Source organism: Chiloscyllium plagiosum, unplaced genomic scaffold, assembly GCF_037043375.1.
Source record: "Chiloscyllium plagiosum isolate Xiang-an unplaced genomic scaffold, Cpla_swu_hap1 HiC_scaffold_10, whole genome shotgun sequence".
Lineage (NCBI taxonomy): Eukaryota > Metazoa > Chordata > Chondrichthyes > Orectolobiformes > Hemiscylliidae > Chiloscyllium > Chiloscyllium plagiosum.
Genome location: NW_028270148.1, coordinates 24,520,407 through 24,543,873, shown reverse-complemented (window position 1 = coordinate 24,543,873; position 23,467 = coordinate 24,520,407). Strand labels below are relative to the sequence as shown.

Here is a 23,467-nt window from a genome sequence, read left to right as displayed (position 1 = left end):
AAAATCATAAAAACTTTGTAAGTCAGACTATGGTTTAAAATTAAAAATTCTAAACCACCACTGGTGGGGGTGTCTGTTTTGTTGAAGCATAAACCAAGGATCTGACTGTAGTTAATTTATGTCTTTCTCTCACAAATTGTCAAGGATTGAATTAGAACCATTGGTCCATTTAAAACACAATACTTTCTTTTCAGAAATCAGTACTTTCAATTCAGAAATTAAATTAAGAAACATCTTCAACCATAGAGTTGTGAATGCTGGGGTACCAAATTAGTTTTATTTTCTGCAAACTTGATCAGGTCAAAAAAATGCACAAAAAAATCATAAATGTTTTTTTTTCCCCTTCTTCCCTCCCTGCTCTGTAGGCAGATTTCTCAACCTACTCAGTCACACAAAGTTTGCCACTGTGACTGAAAAGCAACATTTTATTTTACCCTTTCCTTTTGCACATCAGCAATTTGCCACACTTTTGCGTAATGAATAATCATAGGTATAAAGTATCTCCATTCAAATGCCAGGAAAAAAACCTGGCAGTAGTTTTAAAAGAATTGTCGTTCATAATTTATACTGGTTAACTGCCTTTCTTTGTCTTTCATTTTTGAACTTAAAAATTACTCAATTCTACAAGAAGCATTTTGGGAGCAATTACAGAATCAAATGTAGATGTGTGGCGGAATTTTCATTCTCAAATTCAATTATCTGAATATAGACCAGGCTAACATTAGTGTTAAAGGCAGAGTACTGAAGGAAGTGCGAATAGAAATTGCAGAGGCACTGACAATTTTTTTAGTCTTCCTTTTGCTTGGAGTGGTGCTAGAGGACAGCAAACAAATTGCAAATGTCCTTTTTCAAGATATTAAAATGAGCCCAAGTAGCTACAAACCAGTCAGTAAACATTGGTAGGGAAACCTCTGAAAACAATAATTCTAGCAAGATTGATAGTCACGTGGATAAATGCATGTTAATTAAGGAGAATCAGTGAAGGAAGCCATGCATGTGATCATGCATGTGCCAGTCTCCAAATGAGCATCTCACTTAGTTCCAATGTCCTGTCTTTTCCCCTCTAACCTTGCACATTGTTCCTTTCAAATAATGATCTAATTCCCCTTTTGAATATCTCAATTGAACCTGCAATGAACCTCCTTTAAATTCTATGCAGGATTTTTCAGACCCTAACCATACCCTGCGTGAAGCAATTTTTCCTCATCATGATCAGTTATTTCCCATTGTTCTAAATCTCTGTTCTCTCATTTGCGATGTTTTCAGGAGTGTAAGTATTTTCATATTGGAAAGTTTATATTTGAATAACGGATGAGAATTGTTTGGATGGATAACAGAGGTTTGATGAGGTTAATGCTATTGATATGCATGATAGGTATCACACTCCAGATATGTAAGTGAATTAGAGTTCACAGAATAAAAGCAATAGTAGTAATATGGATACAAAATCAGTTCAGTGACAGGAAACAGAATAATATTTCAGTGAATGTTTTTTCAGACAGGAGAAAGGTCTGTAGTGGAGTTCAGAAAAGATCAGTTTGGGGTCGCTGCTTTTTCTTATATAGTAATGATCTGGACCTTGTTGTACTCGGCACAATTTCAAATTTTGTGAACCGTACAAAATTTGGAGGATTGTGAAAAACATCAAGGTCGTTTGAAATATGGTGGAGTGTGCAGATAGGTGACTGATGTTCAATCTGGAGACCTGAGAAGGAGCAATATGCTTTGGTAGGAGAGACATGGTGAGACAATATAAAATGAAGGATACAACTCTAAAAAGGGTGGAGTGACAGAGGGACTAAAGTGTATATGAACAGAACTTGTTTAAGGTGGCAGGTGAGCAGTTAATAAAGTATCCGTGGTCCTAGGCTTTAAAGATAGAACCATAGAGCAAGGAATCACTGGCAACAATCGTGTTCAACTTCTTTAACATACCAGCTCAGTTTTGGCTGAAGTGTTACTTCCAGTTTTGGGTGTCACACTTTAGGATGTGAAGTACTTGGAAAGACTACAGAAAAGGTTTTTGAGAATGAGTCCAGGGATAATTTTAATTATGAAGATGGATTGCAGACATTGGGATCTCTGTCCTTCGAGTGGAGATCTAATAGAAATATTTGAAGCCTTGAGAGAAGGATGGAAATAAAAATATATAAATACAAAATATTCCCACTCTGAAAAAGATCAAGAATGAGATCTTTCAATAATAGATTTCAAGTAACAGTAAGAGAGCTAAAAGTGATATGAGGGAAACTTTATTCGTGCATTGTGTAGTTAGAATCTGGAATGCACAGTAAGAAAGTTTGGAGGAAGCAGATTGATCGAGACATCCAAAGGGGAATTAGTTGGTTGTTTGAAAAGGAGCAATATTCAAGGTTAATGGGGGGGATATAGGAGTGTGTCACTGAGATGCTTATTTGGCGAGCTGGCCCAAACATGGATGGAATAAACAGTCAAAGTCTCTTCCCTGGGGTGGGAGTGTCCAGAACTAGAGGGCATAGATTTAGGGTGAGAGGGGAAAAGTAGAAAAAAGACCTAAGGGGCCACCTTTTCATGCAGAACGTGATACATGTATGGAATGAGCTGCCAGAGGAAATGGTGGAGGCTGTTACAATTGCAACATTTAAAAGGCATCTGGGCAGGTATATGAATAGGAAGGGTTTGGAGGGATATGGGCCAGGTGCTTTCAGGTGGGACTAGATTGGGTTGGGATATCTGATCGGTATGGATGAGTTGGACCGAAGGGTCTGTTTCCATGCTGTACATCTTTGACCCTATGACTCTGTAATGGGCTGAATGGCCTTCACTGCATTAGTTCAGTAAATTCTGTGAATCTGACCTAAATTATGGGCCTTTGGGTCTTAACACTTGCACAGTTTTATTTGGAAGGCTAATTGGAAAAATCAGTGTTATGATTATATTCCATTGTCATTGTCAACTTTTAACCAATCCATCAATTCCTATGGTAGAAATAGAAACAAAATCCTGGAAAAACTCAGCAGGTTTGGCAACATCAGTGAGAGAAACAAAATTAACATTTAAATCCAGTGTAATTCTGATATTCAATGGTGAACTTTTAATAAAATTGGTAACTGATCCAGGCACTGTAGAAGCGTCTCCTTTTTGCCTCTGTCTGTATCTCCCCAGTCATAAATGTTAAAGGCTTATTTCAGAATGTGAAAAAGATTTGGATTCAGAGGAATGACTATAAGGCCATAATCCTGGAAGGATTCTGAGGGTGTCCTTGAGCACAAGGGTGAAATGCAAGTGCTTTGTTCGTGGAACAGAGGCTAATAAAATCATGAGGGGCATGGACAGGATGAATAGACAGTCTTTTCCCTGGCATGGGCGAATCCAGAACTCGAGGGCATAAGTTTAAGGTGAAGGGGACAGATATAAAAGAGATCTAAGGGGCAGAGGGTGTTACATGTATGGAATGAACTGCCAGGGTAAGTGATGGAGGCTGGTACAATTGCAACATTAAAAAGGCGTCTGGATGGATATATGAATAGGAAGGATATGGGCCAGGTGCTGGCAAGTGGGACTAGATTAGGTTGGGATATCTGGTTGGCATGGGCAAAGGGTCGGTTTCCCTGATGTACATCTCTATGATTCTATGGCTCTGTGTCTAACTCCAACATGGCATTAAAGCCATAAAATCTCAATCTTGTACTTGCGTTCATTGTGTACTTTCTGCCAAGTAGGTATCATGTTGTCACATTTTGTATGATACTATCTGGTGGGTAAAGCATTATGCATAGCCTTTTTAAAAAGATGTGTTAAACCATAATTCTTCATGTCCTTACAGGACATGTCATGTACCTTCTTGCACAATTATATTGGCTTTTTATATTTTTGATCTTTGCATTCAAAATTTCAAGGACAATTAATGAAAATGCAAATTTTATTGTCTTTTTTTCCTACTAAAATCTGAGTACATGTTTCAATCCCAAATAACTCCTCTCTGGGCCGAGGATCCTTCCAAATGCCATTTAGTGATATAATGTTGCACCTCCAGATAAACTACCATGTCTTGCACCAGTTATTTTAACAGCACTGTTGTTTTATCCTTTAATGTCATAGGGTGTTTTAAAGCAAAGGGATTTTTTGTTTAATGCCAAAACCTTCTGAACAATTTTCAGACTGCTACCTGTAATAATTTCTGCAAAGCATGTCATGTCAGTGGTATAAATGCAAATGTATGGGTATTTTTTGAGCATTGAAATATTTGTTTCTCGTGTCATCTGCATAGGTTTTTTTTGACAGATCCAGACTTTACTTTTGCTGACTCTCTGGCTCGTTTATTATTTGCGTACTGTCTTTTTTTTTAACCTACAGGCCCAGCAATTGTTATCTGCTTGTCTGGAGAAGGTGGAGGTTTCATATATAGAAGGATACGATCAGTTTATTTCGCAATTGAAGGATGGGCTGCAAAATACTTCATATGAGACAGCAGCAAATCATAAAGTTGCAAAGGTTAGTGAAAACTACAGTAAATTTCTTCAAAGGATGAAATTGTGTCAAATGCTTTGACTCTTAAAAATCTCCTGAGCTGTTCCTTCAAGCCATTGTTAGAATTTGGTGACAGTTGTCAAGGCACTGCAGTTGAAAGTTGTGAGATGGAGTATATGAAATTTTTATGTGTAGTAGTATTAGTGTTAAGAAGCAGTTGCCTTTTATGATAATACTGTCCTTTTGCAGCTCCTGCGCCAAGACTGATGGGAGCAGTGGTACTATTCAGGCATTTGTAGCCATTACTATGACTGTTTTTCTTGCAGCGTGCACTGCTGGAAAGACCACATTTATTTGACATACTTCATATTTGACATGACAAAGCTGTAACACTGGGGCATCTGGGAGCATGTTCATTCCTCTTTCCATGGTGATTCAGTCAATCTTGACATCGGCTGCTCCTAACTAGTTTTCCCTTATAAACATAGCTAGCCTGCGACCATCGTACTGTCCTGCTGCTGTTCTTTCTATCCCTGAACAACAACTTGGGTAAGATCAGGAACTATGGCAGATAGTGGACATTAACATCTGATTTTAATAATTTTCTGTCTTTGTGAAATACTGAGCCATGTTTGAATCTGTATTTTCTTGGGTTTACAGTAAGACATGTCCATTTCTTTTACAGTGGGCAACAGTCACTTTTCATCTTCCCCATCATATCCTGAAATCAGTTGCCAATGCCATTGTAAATGAGTTGAAAAAGACCAATCATAATATTTCTGCCCTGTCTGTAGCCTCATCTGTAATGGATAGGCTATCCTACCTCTTGCCAAGTGCTCGACCCGAACTTGGTGTGGGCCCTGGCCGCTCAGTGGACAGGTATGTCATAATTTTCTGTTCTTAGTACAGAACTAAGTTACACTGTAAATTAGTTGTCATTTCAGTTTAGTTTCCACAAAGTATATTGCATTCATTGATGTGCTTTGTTAGTTAAGTACTCAACTATTGAACAATTGAAGTTCATACTTAGTTCTTAAATAATTTCTGTGACTCTCCTACCTTAAAAAATTAAAAATAAAGTTATGACTTACAGATGCGGGCTTAACAAATCAAATATTGATAGTTTTATCTTTTTCTCACATTGTAGATTGACTGTTGAAATCATTGCTATTTGCATTTCTTCAACAAAACAGTGCAACTGGATTTGATTTTGGCTTCTGATTTTTTTTTTAACAAACACACTTGGGGATCTGTTTTCAAATACTTCAAAATTTTGTTGACATTGGGATAAATTCAACGTGGTATTGAAATTTGAATTCCAACATCAACAGAGGGGAAAGCACAGTTGCTAAATGCTACCATGTATTTTTGTTACTTTATCACCTGCATATTGAATGTCTTGACCTATAATCTTATCAAGGCATGTTTTACATGTCAATTAAATGCTGGACTGACTTCATCTTTTATCTCAAATGCCAAAGGACAGATGAAATGACCTATTCCGATCAAGTGCTGAATGCTACTTGCTATTTATAAATCACTGTTATACATGGGCTTTTTAAAAATTATTCATGCAGTGATTGATGCTTGGCAAGAATTTTTATTGGGAATGAAATTCATGTATATTAGTTCATTTTGTTTGTCAGCTTTGGAAGCTGAGAGAAATGTTGTCTTCCTGCTCGATTTCCTTTCTGCTTCATCCAGAATGGTAACTGACGCAATCACAATTACCATTGTTCCATTATTTACTACAGTTTGCCCTCATTTAAAGTTGATTGTTTAACATGGCTTTGCTTTAACATCACTAAGTTAATGGGGCCTATGATTATACTGAGCATCGCAAGGTGCGTTATGACCCATTCGGTGCCTCCCCTGCTCCCTAACATCCATGTTATGGTCTTTCCATTTCCTGGTCTCTTCCCTCATTCCTGACTTCTGAATTGCCACCCCTTCCTCCTCACTGATTCACTCAGGTGCTGCTTCCCTCTTTTGGATTTTCATTTCTGTTCAGGACCCAGATTTGGTCTTCTCCCAGGCCTTCGCTCATAGAAAGGATTCAGGAGAGGGAAGTGCAAGCATGAGCATTTTTTCTTAAACAAGAAGATTGTACAAGCCCCAGCATTTAGGAAACATCAGGACTTGCAATTCCATAACACCTGAGCTCTAGTTTTGAACTGAACCTGGAACTTGAATAGAAATGCAGGAGAGGGAAGTGAGAAGAGGCCGTATCTCAGGGTCAAGCAGTGGAGAAGGTCTACAGCAATCCTGAGGTTCAGGAGGTTCAGGAAACAGGGTAGTGGGTGAAAAGGAGTTGCTGCAGGCAAAAAGTTGCTTTTTTCTTATTTTTTTAACACTTAAGTTACTTCATTTCCTGCAGAGGAATTTAATTAGTTTTGACTTTTTTTTTTCTTCTGTTGAGGAGGCACCAACATTTTGACACAAAGGTTTCACTTTGTCATTTTAGTTCATAATGAGAATTTTAGAAGCACAACCAGAACTTTAAGTAATGACTTCCCTAATGCCTATTTTAAAGCAAAAATTACATCAGTTCCATTGTTTTTCAGTTCACTTGTGGGGCATAGGTGCTGGCTGGAGTTTATTGTCTGTTCATGTATTCAATGAATATATGGTAATAACCATAGAATGACGTGGAGTACTATTGCAACAAATATTTCAATGTGAAAAAAGACAGGCATTCATTCTGGGAGGGAGCAGATTTTGGTTCTTCCACGGCATTTAAGAAAACTTGTGTCTCTGTTAAAGGAATCCTACACCTAGCCATTCCAAGTTGGGTACTTTGTAGTTGGGAGATGGAGATTAAATCAATTTGAAAGGTTTATGTCTATTTGTGAGATCTGTGTGTAGAATGTGGCCTTAGGCATTGCAAGTTCTTCATCTTTTTTCCACTGCCACCTCCAATATGTAACAAAAATGTGTGTCCATCATAAATGGACGTTAAGGCAAATATCAAGTCAAGTGCATTACCTGCAAGACTTTGCAATGTAAATAATTCTAATTCTCTGTTTAGGTCATTAATGTATAGTGAGGCTAACAGGCGAGAAACCTTCACCTCTTGGCCACATGTTGGATACAGATGGGCTCAACCTGATCCCATGGCACAGGCAGGATTCTATCACCAAGTAAGTTCTGAAGTAATCATTCCCACTCCTGTAAACTTATGTAGCTTTTGCTTGCAGTCCATATCCTTTGAATTATAATGAGCAGAATTACCAAAATTACATAAGACCTCTGATATTTGTGGCAAACGAAGTATCACGTGGAAAACCACGTTTTGCACCAGGAAGGCTGATAACAGATTAAGCTGATCATTTTACTTTATTCATGAGAGAGGTTTTGTCATCTGAACTCACCAGTGTATCAAGATGAAAACGTTTAAGATGCAGACGTTGCATTTCACCACTTTTTGTGAAAAAGTTGATTTTAACAAAATGTCATGTTGATTCCTTTCTCATTTCTGCTGTATGTATTGAGTGCTATAGTTACATTTGGTGTCTTTCCACTAAAGAGGAAATAAATTGTTTGGGACTCCTACTCTTGATCACTATCCAGTATATTTGTAAAGTATTATTTAATTTTGTCTCAAGATTTTGGAAATTGAAGCAAGCATTATCAGATGAGGTGAATGAATCCCTTTTTATTTTTATTTAGCCAGCCTCCTCTGGTGATGACCGGGCCATGTGTTTTACATGTAGTGTTTGCTTGGTGTGTTGGGAGCCCACAGATGAACCTTGGTAAGTAAAGGTGCACCATGTTTGTGCTAAATGGATGAAATCAGATGCTGCACTTGCAGTGGAATTAATTTAGAATTCTTTGTAATTGGAGGGCAGTGGAGTGAAACACTCATGCATTCTGTTATTTTTGGGGTTTGATCTTTTTAAAAAAAAATCATGTTGTAAATCTCCATGGAAACTGCATATTGAAAACTCAGTTCCATAATTTGTTATTAAATTTATGGTTTATGGAAAGACAAACGTGTTGCTGCAATATTATTGAATACTTCTGTTGTGATTTGGAGGTGCTGGTGTTGGACTGGAATGGACAAAGTTAAAAATCTCTCAACACCAGGTTATAGTCCAACAGGTTTACTCGGAAGGACTAGCTTTCAGAGTGCTGCTCCTTCAGATGGTTGTGGAGTATAAGACCATGCGACACAGAATTTATAGCAAAAGATTACAGTGTGATGCCACTGAAATGAAATATTGAAAAAAACTGGATTGTTTGTTAAGTCTTTAAAGCTAACTGAAGATTGTAACTTTAAAAAAGCTCTGGGGTTTACATATGAAAGAATCAAAACTAACATGGTCATTCTAAAAGATGAAAGCCTTAACAAACAATCCAGTTTCTTTTGATATATCATTTCAGTGGCATCACACTGTAATCTTTTGTTCTAAATTCTGTGTCGTATGATTTCATACTTCACAACCACTGATGAAAGAGCAGCACTCCGACAGCTAGTGCTTCCAAATAAACCTGTTGGACTGTAACCTGGTGTTGTTCAAATTTATATTTATGTTGAGACTTAACTTTAAAGTGGTTTAATCATGTTTGATAAAATAGTGTTTGGGAGATAATGAAAGCTTTGCCTATTTTGTTTATAGTTTTCACAACTTCAAATTTTTTTGTGCAACATAGGTCAGAACATGAGCGGCATTCTCCTAATTGTCCATTTGTCAAAGGTGAACACACACAAAATGTGCCACTGTCAATAACATTGGCAACAAGTCCTGCACAGCTTCCCAGCATAGATGTTCCTGATCGAATAGCATGTGTTGGCTTTGGAAGCTGTCCTCATTTCTTGGCTGCATCAACCAGGCGTGGAAAGATCTGTATCTGGGATGTATCTAAAATGATGAAGGTACTTTATTTAGTGAACATCTAATTTTTTTTTATTGTCACTGCATGTTTGTTCTTCTGAAAGACTTCTCGGGCTGACTGGAAAATATGTAATTGGCTGATGAGAAAGGTCATTACAAGTGATTGGGGCATATTGGTGCAAACATAGCACCAGACATTAGCTTTCATGCAGGCATTAATATTTGTCGTTTGGAGTATAGAACTTGAGAATTGCTGAAAGAAGGTGTTTTGTTAAAGCTTTTTGTCTTGCACTGATCAGTACAATTTGTAACAGTTCCAATTTCTCATAAAAGTCAGGATTGAAGAGGAACAGTTCCCTTGAAATAAATTCTATTTGCTAGATGATGCATAATTTCCTGCTCTTACTATTCCTTAACCACATTAGCTTTTACTCCAGTGTTAGTTCAGTAGTTCACATGTAAATTTTGTTGACATCAGCCCTGGAAGGGGTAAGAAGGGCATGGTGAAACCTCATTTAGCGTATTGGTATCCTTATTTAAGGAAGGATGAAAGTGCAATGGAAGCAGTTCAAAGAAGATTTACTGGACCAGGAGCTGGAATGGGTAGTGGACTTATTTGGGATGATTGGACAAGCTAGTTGGTATCTGGTGGAATCAAGAGTAAGAGGTGATTTGATTGAAACACAAACATGAGGGGTCTTGACAGGGTTGATGTAGAAATGATGTTTCCTCTTGCAGAAGATACTAGAACCAGAGGCCACTGTTTAAAGTTAAGGGGTTGTGCGTTTAAAACATTACTTTTGTTTTCTGTTGTGTCTCTTTTGAAGATCAACTTCCATTGCCTTTTGAGAATGATAATTTTTGTGTATTTTTAAGGTTGAATTCGATTCTTGATAAGCAAGGGAGTGAAAGGATATCGAGGCTGGCAAGAATGTAGAGTAATCAAATCAACCATGATTTAATTTAATAGCAGAGCAGGCTTGGGCCATTTTCTATTCCAGCCCTGAATTTGTATATATATATGAATTAAGGTAGTGGAAAATGGTGGAAGTAGATGATTTCATTTCTGTGTGGCAGAGTAGACTTCATGAGACAAATGGTCTACTGCTCTGTTTCTGATCATTTAAGGTTTTAAATAGCTCATTTTATTATCAGGTAACTTACATTTTCTTCAGTAGACTGGCAATGTCTACAAAGATAAGTCTGCTATATACCCTCAGTAAGTAACTTGATGTAACTGAGGAATTTGGGAATGGCACATAAATACATATTTACAAATAAAGTCACATTGTCCTGGACAATTTCCATAAAAGGTGCATCCTGTCTGTTTTTGAATGAAATCCGAAGCAAACCATAAAGGACCAAGGCAAATGTGTACATTATGTTATTAAAGACATTTTAAAAAGTACTTTCTTTCCTTTTTCAAGTTTCTCTTTCATTTTTAATGGAGGAAAGGTTTCCTACTCCAAAGTCTTTGCCCTTGTGACTGAGACTGCTGCTCAAAGGATTTATGTTGACTTTAATTCCTTTTAGGGAAATACCTGGCTTTGTTTGTACGTTCCCATGCTTTCACAGCATGGATGAATTGTTTTTAAGAGCCTATATTCTACCACTTGGTGGTGTTGTGGATTGCCTGAATCTGTTGCACCAAGTTGTCATTGGGTTTGTGTACATAAGATATCTTCTTTAATCATGTTTTTTAAAATCCAGGTTCATTTGAAATTTGACATCAACCCATATGACGCGGCAATTTTGAGGCAGATCTCGATACCTGAGGTAGAACATGGGCCAAGTAGTGAATCGCGGAGGCCAACACTGGCATGGTTGGAAGACTCTTCCAGTTGTTCTGATATACCAAAATTAGAAGGTGACAGGTAATAAGCTAATTACAGTAAAAGTTTTAATTTGTTTTCTAAATTGTTGCTTCAGGTTGATGTTATCCAGCTGCTAGAAAATTTTGTATTACTGATCATGTTGCATATGCTTCATCAATTTTTTTTTGATATAGTGATGATCAACTGGAAGATTCTGACAGTGAAGAGCATTCCAGAACAGATTCAGCAACAGGTATGATCATAATGAGAACTCTCCAGCCATCTCATTACTAGCACTTCCTTAATATTGATCTAGTATAGTCAAGCACACGTCAATATTGCTTACTGGCTGGCTCATTTCAGACTATCAGAGCACTTTCTTTAGAAAGCAACCATGTTGTGTACTAAGTCATGAGAATATGATGCCTGGAGCTGGGAATGTATTTTGGGTAGAAGGAAAATAAACATTCTTAGTAATAAAGTTAGTTTTAATTATATCAGATATAGATTAGAAACCCAAACAACAGTCACCATTTTCTCTTTCATGTCAAACTTTGCAGTTATCAGTGAGACCAAGCTGATACATTTTACTTCCCACGTTGAGGATCTCGAGCCAACTTTATCCCATGACTTAAGATGTCAGAAGTGACTCATTGGTAATGCACTCATCCCAAAGTCAGATTGTGTGCTTGAGCCCATTTCACAGACTTGGGCACAAGTTCCAGGTTGACACTATGGGGCAGTCCTGAGGAAGATGTCCTCTGTTATTGACAGTGCCAGCTTTTAAATGAGCTGATAGAAAGCTCAAGGTCCCCTCAGGTGGACAAAACAGATTCCATGGCATTGTTCAAAGAAGAACATGGATGTTCTGATCTGTATCATTGTCTGATCATTTATCATGTTGCTGTGTAAAAGCCAGCAGTTGCATTTTCCACATGAAAATGCAGAATTAATTTTAATGGCTGCAGAAATATGAGGTAGTGAAGGTACATGGTGTACATTCTATAGAATATTAGGACATGTGCTGCCAACTGCCTATATAATTGAAGTTACATGATTTCCACTATAGAGAGGGAAAAGTCTTCAGAGATCTCCAGATTTGAAGAATGAAATATGATGGTTGTCTATGGTTGTGTTGAAATATCATACTTAACATTTTAGAATATTAAAATGGATATCTTATTTTTATTAGGGCATACGTCACAGAAGGAGTGCAACGTGGATGTCAGCATAGATGTAACAACATTGAGTATTCTTCAGCAGCCTGAAAAGCGTCAGTGGGAAATAGTGGCAAATGTAATTGAGGACACTGTTAAAGATCTGGAGGAACTGGGTGGAAACACATCCACTGTCCACAATAAAAGTGAAAAATCTAAGGAAAAACATGCTGAGCAGCACAACATTCCCTATCCATGTTTATTAGCAGGAGTTTTGTTATCTTACAAATCTGCTGCTGCTTCTCCTATTAGTAGTCAATCACGGAGATCTTTGGACTCTTTAAGCAGGACTCAGGGTGAAAATGTGTCTGAGCAAGTGACCATGGACAATGAATCCTGTAGTAACTCAGAACTGAGTTCACCATTAGTAAGAAGGACCTTGCCTTTATTGTTGCTTTATAGCATTAAAGAATCTGATGAAAAGGCAAGTAAAGTTTTTGCACAAATGAACAATCTCGTTAGTAAAAGTTTACATGATGAAGGGTTCACCGTTCCACAGATAATAGAAATGGAATTAGATAGCCAGGAACAACTCTTATTGCAGGATCCTCCTATGACATACATTCAGCAGTTTGCTGATGCTGCAGCCAACCTTGCCTCTGTAGACTCTGAGAAATGGAGTTCATTGGTTCCAAAACCTGGTGCCCTAGTCCATTGTCTGCGGCTGCCAAAGTTTGCTGAAGAGGAGAACCTCCATGTTGATTCTATCACGCCCTGTGCTGACGGAATTCATCTTTTGATAGGACTGCGGACTTGTCCTGTTACACCCTTGAGTGCAATAAGTCAAGTAGAGGCCTTGAATAATTTAAATAAGTTGAACTCTGCACTGTGTAATAGAAGTAAAGGAGATTTAGAATCAAACCTTACTATAGGGATTAATGCAGATATTGGTTTTCTTCAGGAAGAGTCACCGACTGATACAAAAACTCCACTTATTATTCAGCCTGAGGAAAGAACTCTGAGTGGTGGCTATCTTCTGCTTTATAAGATGAATTACAGCACAAGGATAGTAACTTTAGAAGAGCAACCTGTCAAAGTCCAGCATATCAAAGATCCACAAGACGCGGTTACCTCACTAATATTACTTCCACCAGATGTGTTGGATAATAGAGAAGATGATTGCGAGGAATTAATAGATGAAACAGCTTTGACTTCAAAAAATGGAATTGTGAGAGAAAAGAAATCTAGCGCATCTAATCTGGGGCACTTAGTAGTCACCACTCAGGGAGGATTTATTAAAATTTTAGATCTCTCAAACTTTGAAACTCTGGCTAATGTGGAGCCACCTAGGAAAGAGAGCAGTAATGAACTAGATCCTTTTATCTCAGTGGTGTACTGCTCTGGAACTGACAGACTTTGTGCTTGCACTGATGGTAAGAAAGCTTCGCTCAACATTTGTCTTAAAAAATGTGTAATTCTTTAAAAGCCAAGATTCTGAAATTTTCAACTGTTGACTTGAAATGTTTTCTGTATCTAATGATTCTCTGAATTCTTACCCATCTAGTATTAATTTTTATAATGTTTGTAAGAGCATTCTTTTCCATGATTGGGCATTGTTTTACATGTATCTGTGTGGTCAAACTGTGTTTTCCAAGCAGTTGAAAGCTTGCTGTACAATCATCTTGGGACATACTATTATTGGTGCAAAGTGTTTAAAGTGAGTGAACTGATATTTTACATTTCTCTGAAGCTGACCATTGTCATGTTTTTCTTGTCACAAGAGCAAACTAGTTGGCAAAGGCTTTTTTTTATGATCTCTACGTAGATATCAGAAGTCATTAACTTTGAAAGAAATATTTAAATTCTCAGTGACCATCTTAAATGAATCATTTGAAGAATTCATGGTTTAAGACTTTTACTGTAGCAAACGAAAATCATTGGCTTAATGTTGCCTAAAAGACTACTAATATTCTGAACTACAGAAAAGATATCCAATATTGATGATCTCATAAAATTTGTAATCTCGCACTGCATTTACAGCATGTTTTCACCAGAATTGCAGTAATTCCAGAAAAAAACATCTAAAGTCACTTGCAGCTTCCAAACTGGTTCTTATCTATCCGTTTTGCAAAGATGTGACTGGTAGCAACCATTTGCAGTTCCTTTTCCTCAGCCCTCTGAGAATTCCCATCTCAATCTTTGGATGGTAAGGCCTTCTCCAGTGGGGTTATTTTTCTCCTAGCTTTGTCAGTACAGATCTTCCAGTGTTCTTAAATTGCTGTGGGTTCCTCCCCTTTGACTGGTGGACAAACTTTCTGGCTGGTAGCTAATACAGAAGCTGCCTTTTCTGTCTCTGCAGATTGCTGAGTCTGGTATTTTTTCTTCCTCACTCTTTCTGTGTGTGTGTGTGTGTATGTGTGTGTGATGCTTTTTCAACCCAACTGCCTGGCAGTAAAAGTGGCATGAAATATGGCACATAGATTTAGTAAGCCATAACCTTGGCCCCCTGTCCCTATTATGGTAATTATCAAATCTGACTTTGGACAAAGTTGACTAAAATTTCACATCAAACCCCCTCCTTTTCCAGGATATTGGAAAGCCCTTGCTTAAACGCAATCACAAACTTAGGAGTCCTGAACTCTGAGACAGAAATGGCTGCATTCAGCTGCAATCTTTTAGGTCTCTAGTTTTTAAATTCTGGACAGGCTTAACTGTCCATTCTTTCATCACATGATTCCTGCTGCAAACAGCCAGTGGAAAAATAGGTCATAGATACAGTCATAGAGATATACAGCATGGAAACAGACCCTTCGGTCCAACCCATACACGCTGACCAGATATCCCAACCCAATCTAGTCCCACCTGCCAGCACCCGGCCGATATCCCTTCAAACCCTTCCTATTCATATACCCATCCAAATGCCTCTTAAATGTTGCAATTGTACCAGCCTCCTACACTTTCTCTGGCAGCTCATTCCATATACGTACCACCCTTTGTGTGAAAATGTTGCCCTGTAGGTCTCTCTCATATCTTTCCCCTCTCACCCTAAACCTATGCCCTCTAGTTCTGGACTCCCCGATCCCAGGGAAAAGACTTTGCCTATTTACCCTATCTATGCCCCTCATAATTTTGTAAATCTCTATCAGATCACCCCTCAGCCTCCGATGCTCCAGGGAAAACAGCCCCAGCCTGTTCAGCCTCTCCCTATAGCTCAAATCCTCCAACCCTGGCAACATTCTTGTAAATCTTTTTTGAACCCTTTCAAGTTTCACAACATCTTTCCGATAGGAAGGAGACCAGAATTGCACGCAATATTCCAACAGTGCCCTAACCAATGTCCTGTACAGCCGCAACATGATCTCCCAACTCCTATACTCAATACTCTGACCAATAAAGGAAAGCATACCAAACGCCTTCTTCACGATCCTATCTACCTGCGACTCCACTTTCAAGGAGCTATGAACCTGCACTCCAAGGTCTCTTTCTTCAGCCTAGGTCCTTACCATTAAGTGTATATGTCCTGCTAAGATTTGCTTTCCCAAAATGCTGCACCTTGCACTTATCTGAATTAAACTCCATCTGCTACTTCTCAGCCCATTGGCCCATCTGGTCCAGATCCTGTTGTAATCTGAGCTAACCTTCTTTGCTGTCCACTGCACCTCCAATTTTGGTGTCATCTGCAAACTTACTAACTAAATCTCTTATGCTCGCATCCAAATCATTTATGAAAATGACAAAAAGTAGAGGACCCAGCACCAATCCTTGTGGCACTCCACTGGTCACAGGCCTCCAGTCTGGAAAAACAACCCTCCACCACCACTCTGTCTTCTACCTTTGAGCCAGTTCTGTATCCCAAATGGTTAGTTCTCCCTGTATTCCGTGAGATCTAACCTTGCTAACCAGTCTCCCATGGGGAACCTTTTCGAACTGAAGTCCACATAGATCACATCTGCTGTGCCCTCATCAATCCTCTTTGTTACTTCCTCAAAAAACTCAATCAAGTTTGTGAGACATGATTTCCCACGCACAAAGCCATGTTGACTGTCCCAATCAGTCCTTGCCTTTCCAAATACATGTACATCCTGTCCCTCAGGATTCCCTCCAACAACTTTCCCACCACTGACGTCAGGCTCACTGGTCTACAGTTCCCTGGCTAGTCCTTACCACCCATCTTAAACAGTGGCACCAAGTTAGCCAACCTCCAGTCTTCCGGCACCTCACCTGTGACTATCAATGATGCAAATATCTCAGCAAGAGGCCCAGCAATCACTTCTCCAGCTACCCTCAGCGTTCTAGGGTATATCTGATCAGGTCCTGGGGATTTATCCACCTTTTATGTGTTTCAAGACATCCAGCACTTCCTCCTCTGTAATCTGGGCATTTTGCAAGATGTCACCATCTATTTCCCTACAGTCTATATCTTCCATATCCTTTTCCACAGTAAATACTGATGCAAAATACTCATTTAGTATCTCCCCCATTTTCTGTGGCTCCACACAAAGGCTGCCTTGCTGACCTTTGAGGAGCCCTATTCTCTCCCTTTTGTCCTTAATATATTTGTAAAAACTCTTTGGATTCTCCTCAATTCTATTTGCGAAAGCTATCTCTTGTCCCCGTTTTGCCCTCCTGATTTCCCTCTTAACCAAACCCTCAATTTCTTTAGTCATCCAGCATTCCCTATACCTACCAGCCTTCCCTTTCACCCTAACAGGAATATACTTTTTCTGGATTCTCGTTATCTCATTTCTGAAGGCTTCCCATTTTCCAGCCGTCCCTTTACCTGCGAACAACTACCCCCAATCAGCTTTCGAAGGTTCTTCCCTAATGCCATCGAAATTGGCCTTTCTCCAATTTAGAACTTCAACTTTTAGATTTGGTTTATCCTTTTCCATCATTATTTTAAATCTAATAGAATTATGGTCACTGGCCCAAAACTGCTCCCCCACTGACACCTCAGTCACCTGTCCTGCCTTATTTCCCAAGAGTAGGTCAAGATTTGCACCTTCTCTAGGTACATCCACATACTGAATCAGAAAATTGTCTTGTACGCACTTAACAAATTCCTCTCCCTCTAAACCCTTAACACTATGGCAGTCCCAGTCTATGTTTGGAAAGTTAAAATCCCCTATCATAACCACCATATTATTCTTACAGATAGTGGAGATCTCCTTACAAGTTTGTCAATCCCAATAAGGTTATCATCCCTTTCTTATTTCTCAGTTCCACCCAAATAACTTCCCTGGATGTATTTCCAGGAATATCCTCCCTCAGCACAGCTGTAATGCTATCCCTTATCAAAAATGCCACTCCCCCTCCTCTCTTGCCTCCCTTTCTATCCTTCCTGGAGCATTTGTATCCAGGGACTGTCCTGCCCAGCCCTGAGCCATGTTTCTGTAATTGCTATGATATCCCAGTCCCATGTTTCTAACCATGCCCTGAGTTCGTCTGCCTTCCCTGTTAGGCCCCTTGCATTGAAATAAATGCAGTTTAATTTATTAGTCCTACCTTGCCCCTGCCTGCCCTGACTGTCTGTTTGACTCGCTTCTGTTCTCAACTGTACCAGTCTTAGATTGATTTCTTTCCTCACTATCTCCCTGGGTGTCTCCCCTCTCTTCCCTCCCCCACCACCTTACTAGTTTTAAATCCTTCCGAGCAGCTCTTGCAAATCTCCCTACCAGTATATTAGTCCCCTTCCAATTTAGGTGCAATCCATCCCTCTTGTAAGGTCACTTCTACCCCAAAAGAGCTTCCAATGATCCAAAAATGTGAATCCTCCTCCCGTACACCAGCTCCTCAGCCATGCATTTGTCTGCTCTGTCCTCCTATTCCTGCCCTCACTAGCTTGTAGCACTGGGAGTAATCCAGATATTACTACTCTGAAGGACTTCCTTTTTAAATTTCTGCCTAACTCTCTGTAATCTCCCTTCAGAATCTCAACCTTTTCCCTTCCTATGTCGTTGGTTCCAATGTGGACAATGACCTTTTGCTGGCCCCCAACACACCCCCCCCCCCCTTGTCGGGGGTGGAAGCATTCTGCACCCTGTCTGAGACATCCTTAATCCTCGCACCAGGGAAGCAGCACACCATTCAGCTTTCTCGCTGCTGGCCACAGAAACGTCTGTACCTCGGATTAGAGAATCCCCTAACACAATTGATCTCTTGGAGCCCGACATACCCCTTGTTCCTTGTTGCATTAGAGCCAGTCTCAATATCAGAAACTTGGCTGTTCGTGTACGTTCCCCTGAGAACCCATCACCCCCTACACTTTCTAAAACAGCATAACTGTTTGAAATGGGTATATCCACATGACTCCCGCACTGGCTGCCTACCTCTCCTACCTTTCCTGGAGTTAACCCATCTTTGTGACTGTATCTGAGACTTTCCCTCCTTCCTGTAACTGCGATCCATCACATACTGTTGCTGTTGCAAATTCCTCATCGCGTCTAACTGTCTCTTTAAAAATAAAACTAAATACCATGTCACACCCCCCTTCCTTGTGCTTGCAGTTCTTGGTGAAGTGTTGATTGCAAATGAAGTTAGTGTCAAAAGGTCTGAGAAGTTCTGCTTTAAATTGAGAAATTCAAAACTATCTTCTAAGCCCTCTGATTCAAATTATTATTTTATTTGTTTGCATATGGGTTTTTGATTTTATATTTGGTTTGAAGTTCTTTGTAATTTTGGAACCAAAACTGGGTCCATTTACCTCAAACCCCCAAATTTATTTTTTCCACTAATAGCCATAAGCCTATACTTAAGTCTGTGCTGCTTGAATTGTTGGCTTCATGGATTAGTATGAACATGATTAATATGTTTCCTTTCTTATCAGCCTATTTTCCTTATTTTTCACTCTACTCCACCTCCACTTCACGTCTCTTGCAGTAGAATTAGTTAGCTTAATGTTTTGAGGCATGCCAGTTAATGACTGTCTAGACTGTTCGATGCTGTTGCTATTCAGCTAGAGGCTAGTCCTCCCTCTCAGATTCTGTCAATTGGGCAAGAATTAAAGTTTCACCTTAAAAATCATTCTTAGCCATTGCCCAACTCTACCGCCATGTTAAAAACTCTGAACACTTGTTGAGAAAGACCATACTCATTGTGTTTAAATAACATCCATTGAATGTTTTCAGGATAGTTTCTCAGACCAGCATATTACAGCTTCAGCTCGAGAGCAGGCTGTATACTAGATTGTGTTTTGACCAGTGAAATTAGATTAATTACTGACCTCGCATTGAAAGAACAACTGGGTAGCAATGACCATAATACGATTGAACTTTACATGCAATTTATGGGAGAAAAGAATGGGTTCAAAATTACTTTTTAATTTAACCAAGGGCAATTATGAGGGCTTGAAAACAACTAACCAAAAGTGAACTGGCTATTTGGGTGAAGGAAGACAGTGCAAAACATTTAGGGGGATATTCTGGAAAGCACAGAATAGGTACATTCTAAGAAATGAGAAAAAATTCAAAGGACAGAAATGCTATCTGTGGTTAAATTTTCTTTAAAAAGTCAATATTAATTGTGCAAAGATAAATGCAGGTCAGAAGATTGGACAAAGTATAAGAAAACATTAATGAACTATTACAAGAGTAATAAGAGAAAATTGAGAAAGTTAGATAAAAATGTAAAAAAATAACTCTTCAGATGTTTGAAAAAGGTAACAGTTAACACAGTAAGTACTGGTCATATAGAAACTGAGTCTGGAAGATCAGTAATGGAGGATAGGAAAATGGCAATCAAATTGATCAGATATTTTGTGTTGGCCTTTACCAGAGAAGATAAGAGTTGCATCCCTGAAATAGCTGAAAATTGGGAATTGCAAGGGAGTGAGGAACACAAAATTACAATTACTAGGGAGTTGTACTAAGTAAATTGGAGCTGCGGGTTGACAAGTCCTTTCATCCTATCGTTTTAGAAGAAGTAGCCAGTGAGATAGTTGACGTAATGGTTTTTAATTTTTAAAAACTCATTAGATTCAGGCAAGTTTCCTTTAGATTGGAAAATAACAAATGTATTTCTTTTGTTCAAAAAAGGATGAAGGTAGAAAGCAGAAAACTACAGACCAGTTAGCTTTGCATCTGTCAAAGGGAAAATGTTGGAAATTATAATTAAAAATGTTATAACAGGGCATTTGGATTAGTTAAAGGTAATAAGGCAGAGGCAACTTGGTTCTGTCAAAGGGGAATCATGTTTAATTAATTTGTTGGAGCTCTTTGAACAAGTAACTTTTGTAGATAAAGGGAAGTCAATGCATATATTCTACTTAAATTTTCAGAAACCATTTGATAAGGTACCACATCAGAAGTTATTGGGAAATTAGAAGTTCATGGTGTTGGGGGTAACATGGATGGAAGATTAGTTGGCTAACAAGAATGTGAGAGTAGGAATAACGGAGTCTCTTTCAGCTGGTAAAGTGTCATGGGTGGTGTGCCTTAAGGGGTTCGTACTGGGGCCTAAGCTGCTCCTAATTTATATAAATGATTTGGATGAAGGGACTAAAAGGTATGGTAGTTAAATTTGTAAAGATCGGGAGAGAAATGAGTTGGGAAGAGGGCGTAAAGACCCTACAAGGGTATATCAGGAGGTTTAGTGAGTGGACAAAGATCTGGCACATGGAGTCCAGTTTGAGAAAGTGATAAGTTTCCATTTGGCAGAAAAAATAAACAACTATATTGTCTAAATGGTGAGAGATTTCAGAGCAGGGAGATCTGGGTGTCTTAGTGCATGAGTTGCAGAAGATTAATATACAGGTAGAACAAGTAATCAGGAAAGCTAATAGAAGGTTGTGTTATTGCAAGGGGAGTTGAATTCAAGAGGAGGGAGATTATGTTTCACTTATGCAGGGCATTAGCAAGACCACAACTGGATTGATGCTTACTGTACTTATGGAAGGATGATAATGCATTGGAAACAGTCAGAGAAGGCTTTATACCTGGGTTGCTTTCTGAGGAAATACTAGACAGGCTGTTACCTCTGAATTTTGAGTTAAAAGTGATTTAATTGAAACATATTTGAAGTGGACTTAAGCAAATGGAGGCTAATTTGTAGGAATTACGAAGAGTAGGAGGTGATTTGCTAGGTAATCCTGAGGTTCTTGACCTGATCGGAGTGGAAAGGAAATAATCTTGGACTACAGGTCAAAGTTTAAAAATAAGGTTTGCCTATTGAAGACCGACGAGGAAACATTTTTCTTTGAGGTTTGAGAGTCTTTGGAGTGCTCTTCCTCAAAAGGCAGTTGATGCAGAATCTTTGAACAGTTTTAAGGCAGAGGTAGAGATATTTTTGATTATGGGAATGAAAATCAAGGATACGCAGGAATAAAATTTGGGGTTAAAATCAAATCAGTCATGATTTTATTGAATGGCAGAGCAGCCTCGAAGAGCCTGCTCTTGTTCTTGTTCTTTGTTCTTCATTGATTTTTCTCTCTTCGCCTATGTGAATTCTTTCCTGCATTGTTTTCTTGTGTTTCGCACAGACTATGCCATTTCAGGACACAATTTATAAATTATCAGGGAATTTCTGTCATACGGGATGGGTCTGAACTTGTTTAATTTTTCCACTTGAACACAGGTGACACACTTACAGATGAAGTTACAAGAGCTCTATATAAAGCTAGCTTTCTGATGCATAGTTTGATATGTATTGACTTTGGATTCTGGTCATGATATGATTAACCAGGTTTCTTCATTAGCCCTTGATGTGCAACCCCATCCATAATTGTATGCCTTGACCGCAAGCTTTCTTTGGTTGTCAGCCGCTCTTTAATCCTATTCCATTTTTGTGCAGACATGTTCCTTCATTTCCTGACCAATTTCCTACTCCATTGTGCAATATATTTGCATTTTTCCACAAGAAAATCTATCTAATGTTGCTTTAACTATGAATTCTAAAAGTTCAGATCCCATTTAATTGTCTTTTGCTTTTGAGCTGGATGTGTAACCTAGTGGCGTCAGCACACTTGTTCTTCTAGTTTAAATAGCTACAGAATTGTGTATTGTAGAAAAAACTGAAGAAATTGAGACATTCTTCAAAACAAGGTTTTATCCATTATTTTGCCATGTACTAGCTGCTGTTGCACTTACTTTAAATCCATCGAGCTAATTTCCAATTCATTTGATCAGTCTTAATCATTTTTCTTAGCATTATGCAGGATATTATCAAAGATCCTTCAAAAAGCTATGTTCTCCTTTATCTCAAATAAGATTGTCCATGTTCATGAAGCCTATTTTACAAGGAATTGCATTTGAAGTATGTGAGTGATCTATATTGTCTGTTTCTTATTGCCCCAGATCACTGGAAAACTGCAGCTGTTGATATTGTGTGATGGTGACAAATCACATTGCCCTCAGGCAGTTGTCCAGTATTGTGCCATGGCTTGTAGAGACATTGCCTTTCCTGATTTCCACTTTGTTCTGGTGTAGTTCTAGAAAGTAAAATATTTCTGCATATTGTTGGTTGGAATTTCCAATTTTACTTTACAAGATCAGAAATTCCCACCTCTCATCATGGAGCACGCGTTGACCATTCAGTACATAAGGTAGGGATGGAACTGAAAGGAACGGCAATGGGCAAACTCTGAGTGGCTGGATCTATTAACAGTGCTGAAGAAGTGTGTGAAATGACAGCATGTGCCTCAAGGAAAGAAGGAAGAGTATAAATCTGATCTGTTTATGGGATGGTGGGACAATGATCAAGTGCCTCCATGATCTGACAAGGAAGGGAAGTTAATAAACAATTTAATTGTCAGATTTATCTTAAGAGTTCACCATTAAGTTTTCACAACAGCTTGCAACTTTTCTATAGAAAATAGAGCAAACTTTTCAATAACTTCTGCATCAGTCTTTATGTCCTTAATTGTACAATTTGCTCCATATATGAATGTTGAAATATTTTGTTGCAGATTTCTCTTGTTTTCAGACTTGTATTTGGAAACATTTTTATGTTTTTTAAAATATGTTTCACCGTGGAGAAACCAGGCAGGTGGTGATTTGAGAAGGAGATAGGTATTTGCTGGAGAATAGAGCACAAGCAAGTCGAAACAGTTTTCTGTGCTTTCAGATGATCCAGCAATACTTGCAATACCAACCAGGACAAAGCAGGCCACTTGATTGGCACCCAGCCATCACTTGGTATTCACTCCCTTTACCACTTATGCACAGTGGCAGCACTGTGTAGCATCTACAAGATGCACTACAGATACTCACCCAGACTC

The 23,467-nt window shown here is 38.7% G+C and overlaps 1 protein-coding gene across 5 annotated transcripts in view; it reads left to right on the top strand.

Annotated features, from left to right (window-relative positions):
• birc6 (baculoviral IAP repeat containing 6) overlaps positions 1-23,467 on the top strand; it is a 256,819-nt gene that overhangs the window by 30,047 nt on the left and 203,305 nt on the right. For all 5 annotated transcript variants that reach the window (XM_043695518.2, XM_043695521.2, XM_043695519.2 and 2 more), the window contains exons 3-10: positions 4,336-4,473; positions 5,135-5,328; positions 7,478-7,589; positions 8,119-8,201; positions 9,103-9,325; positions 10,995-11,158; positions 11,293-11,351; positions 12,291-13,688. In XM_043695518.2, coding sequence (XP_043551453.2) covers positions 4,336-4,473; positions 5,135-5,328; positions 7,478-7,589; positions 8,119-8,201; positions 9,103-9,325; positions 10,995-11,158; positions 11,293-11,351; positions 12,291-13,688 — 2,371 coding nt within the window. The remainder of the gene's footprint in view (positions 1-4,335; positions 4,474-5,134; positions 5,329-7,477; positions 7,590-8,118; positions 8,202-9,102; positions 9,326-10,994; positions 11,159-11,292; positions 11,352-12,290; positions 13,689-23,467) is intronic.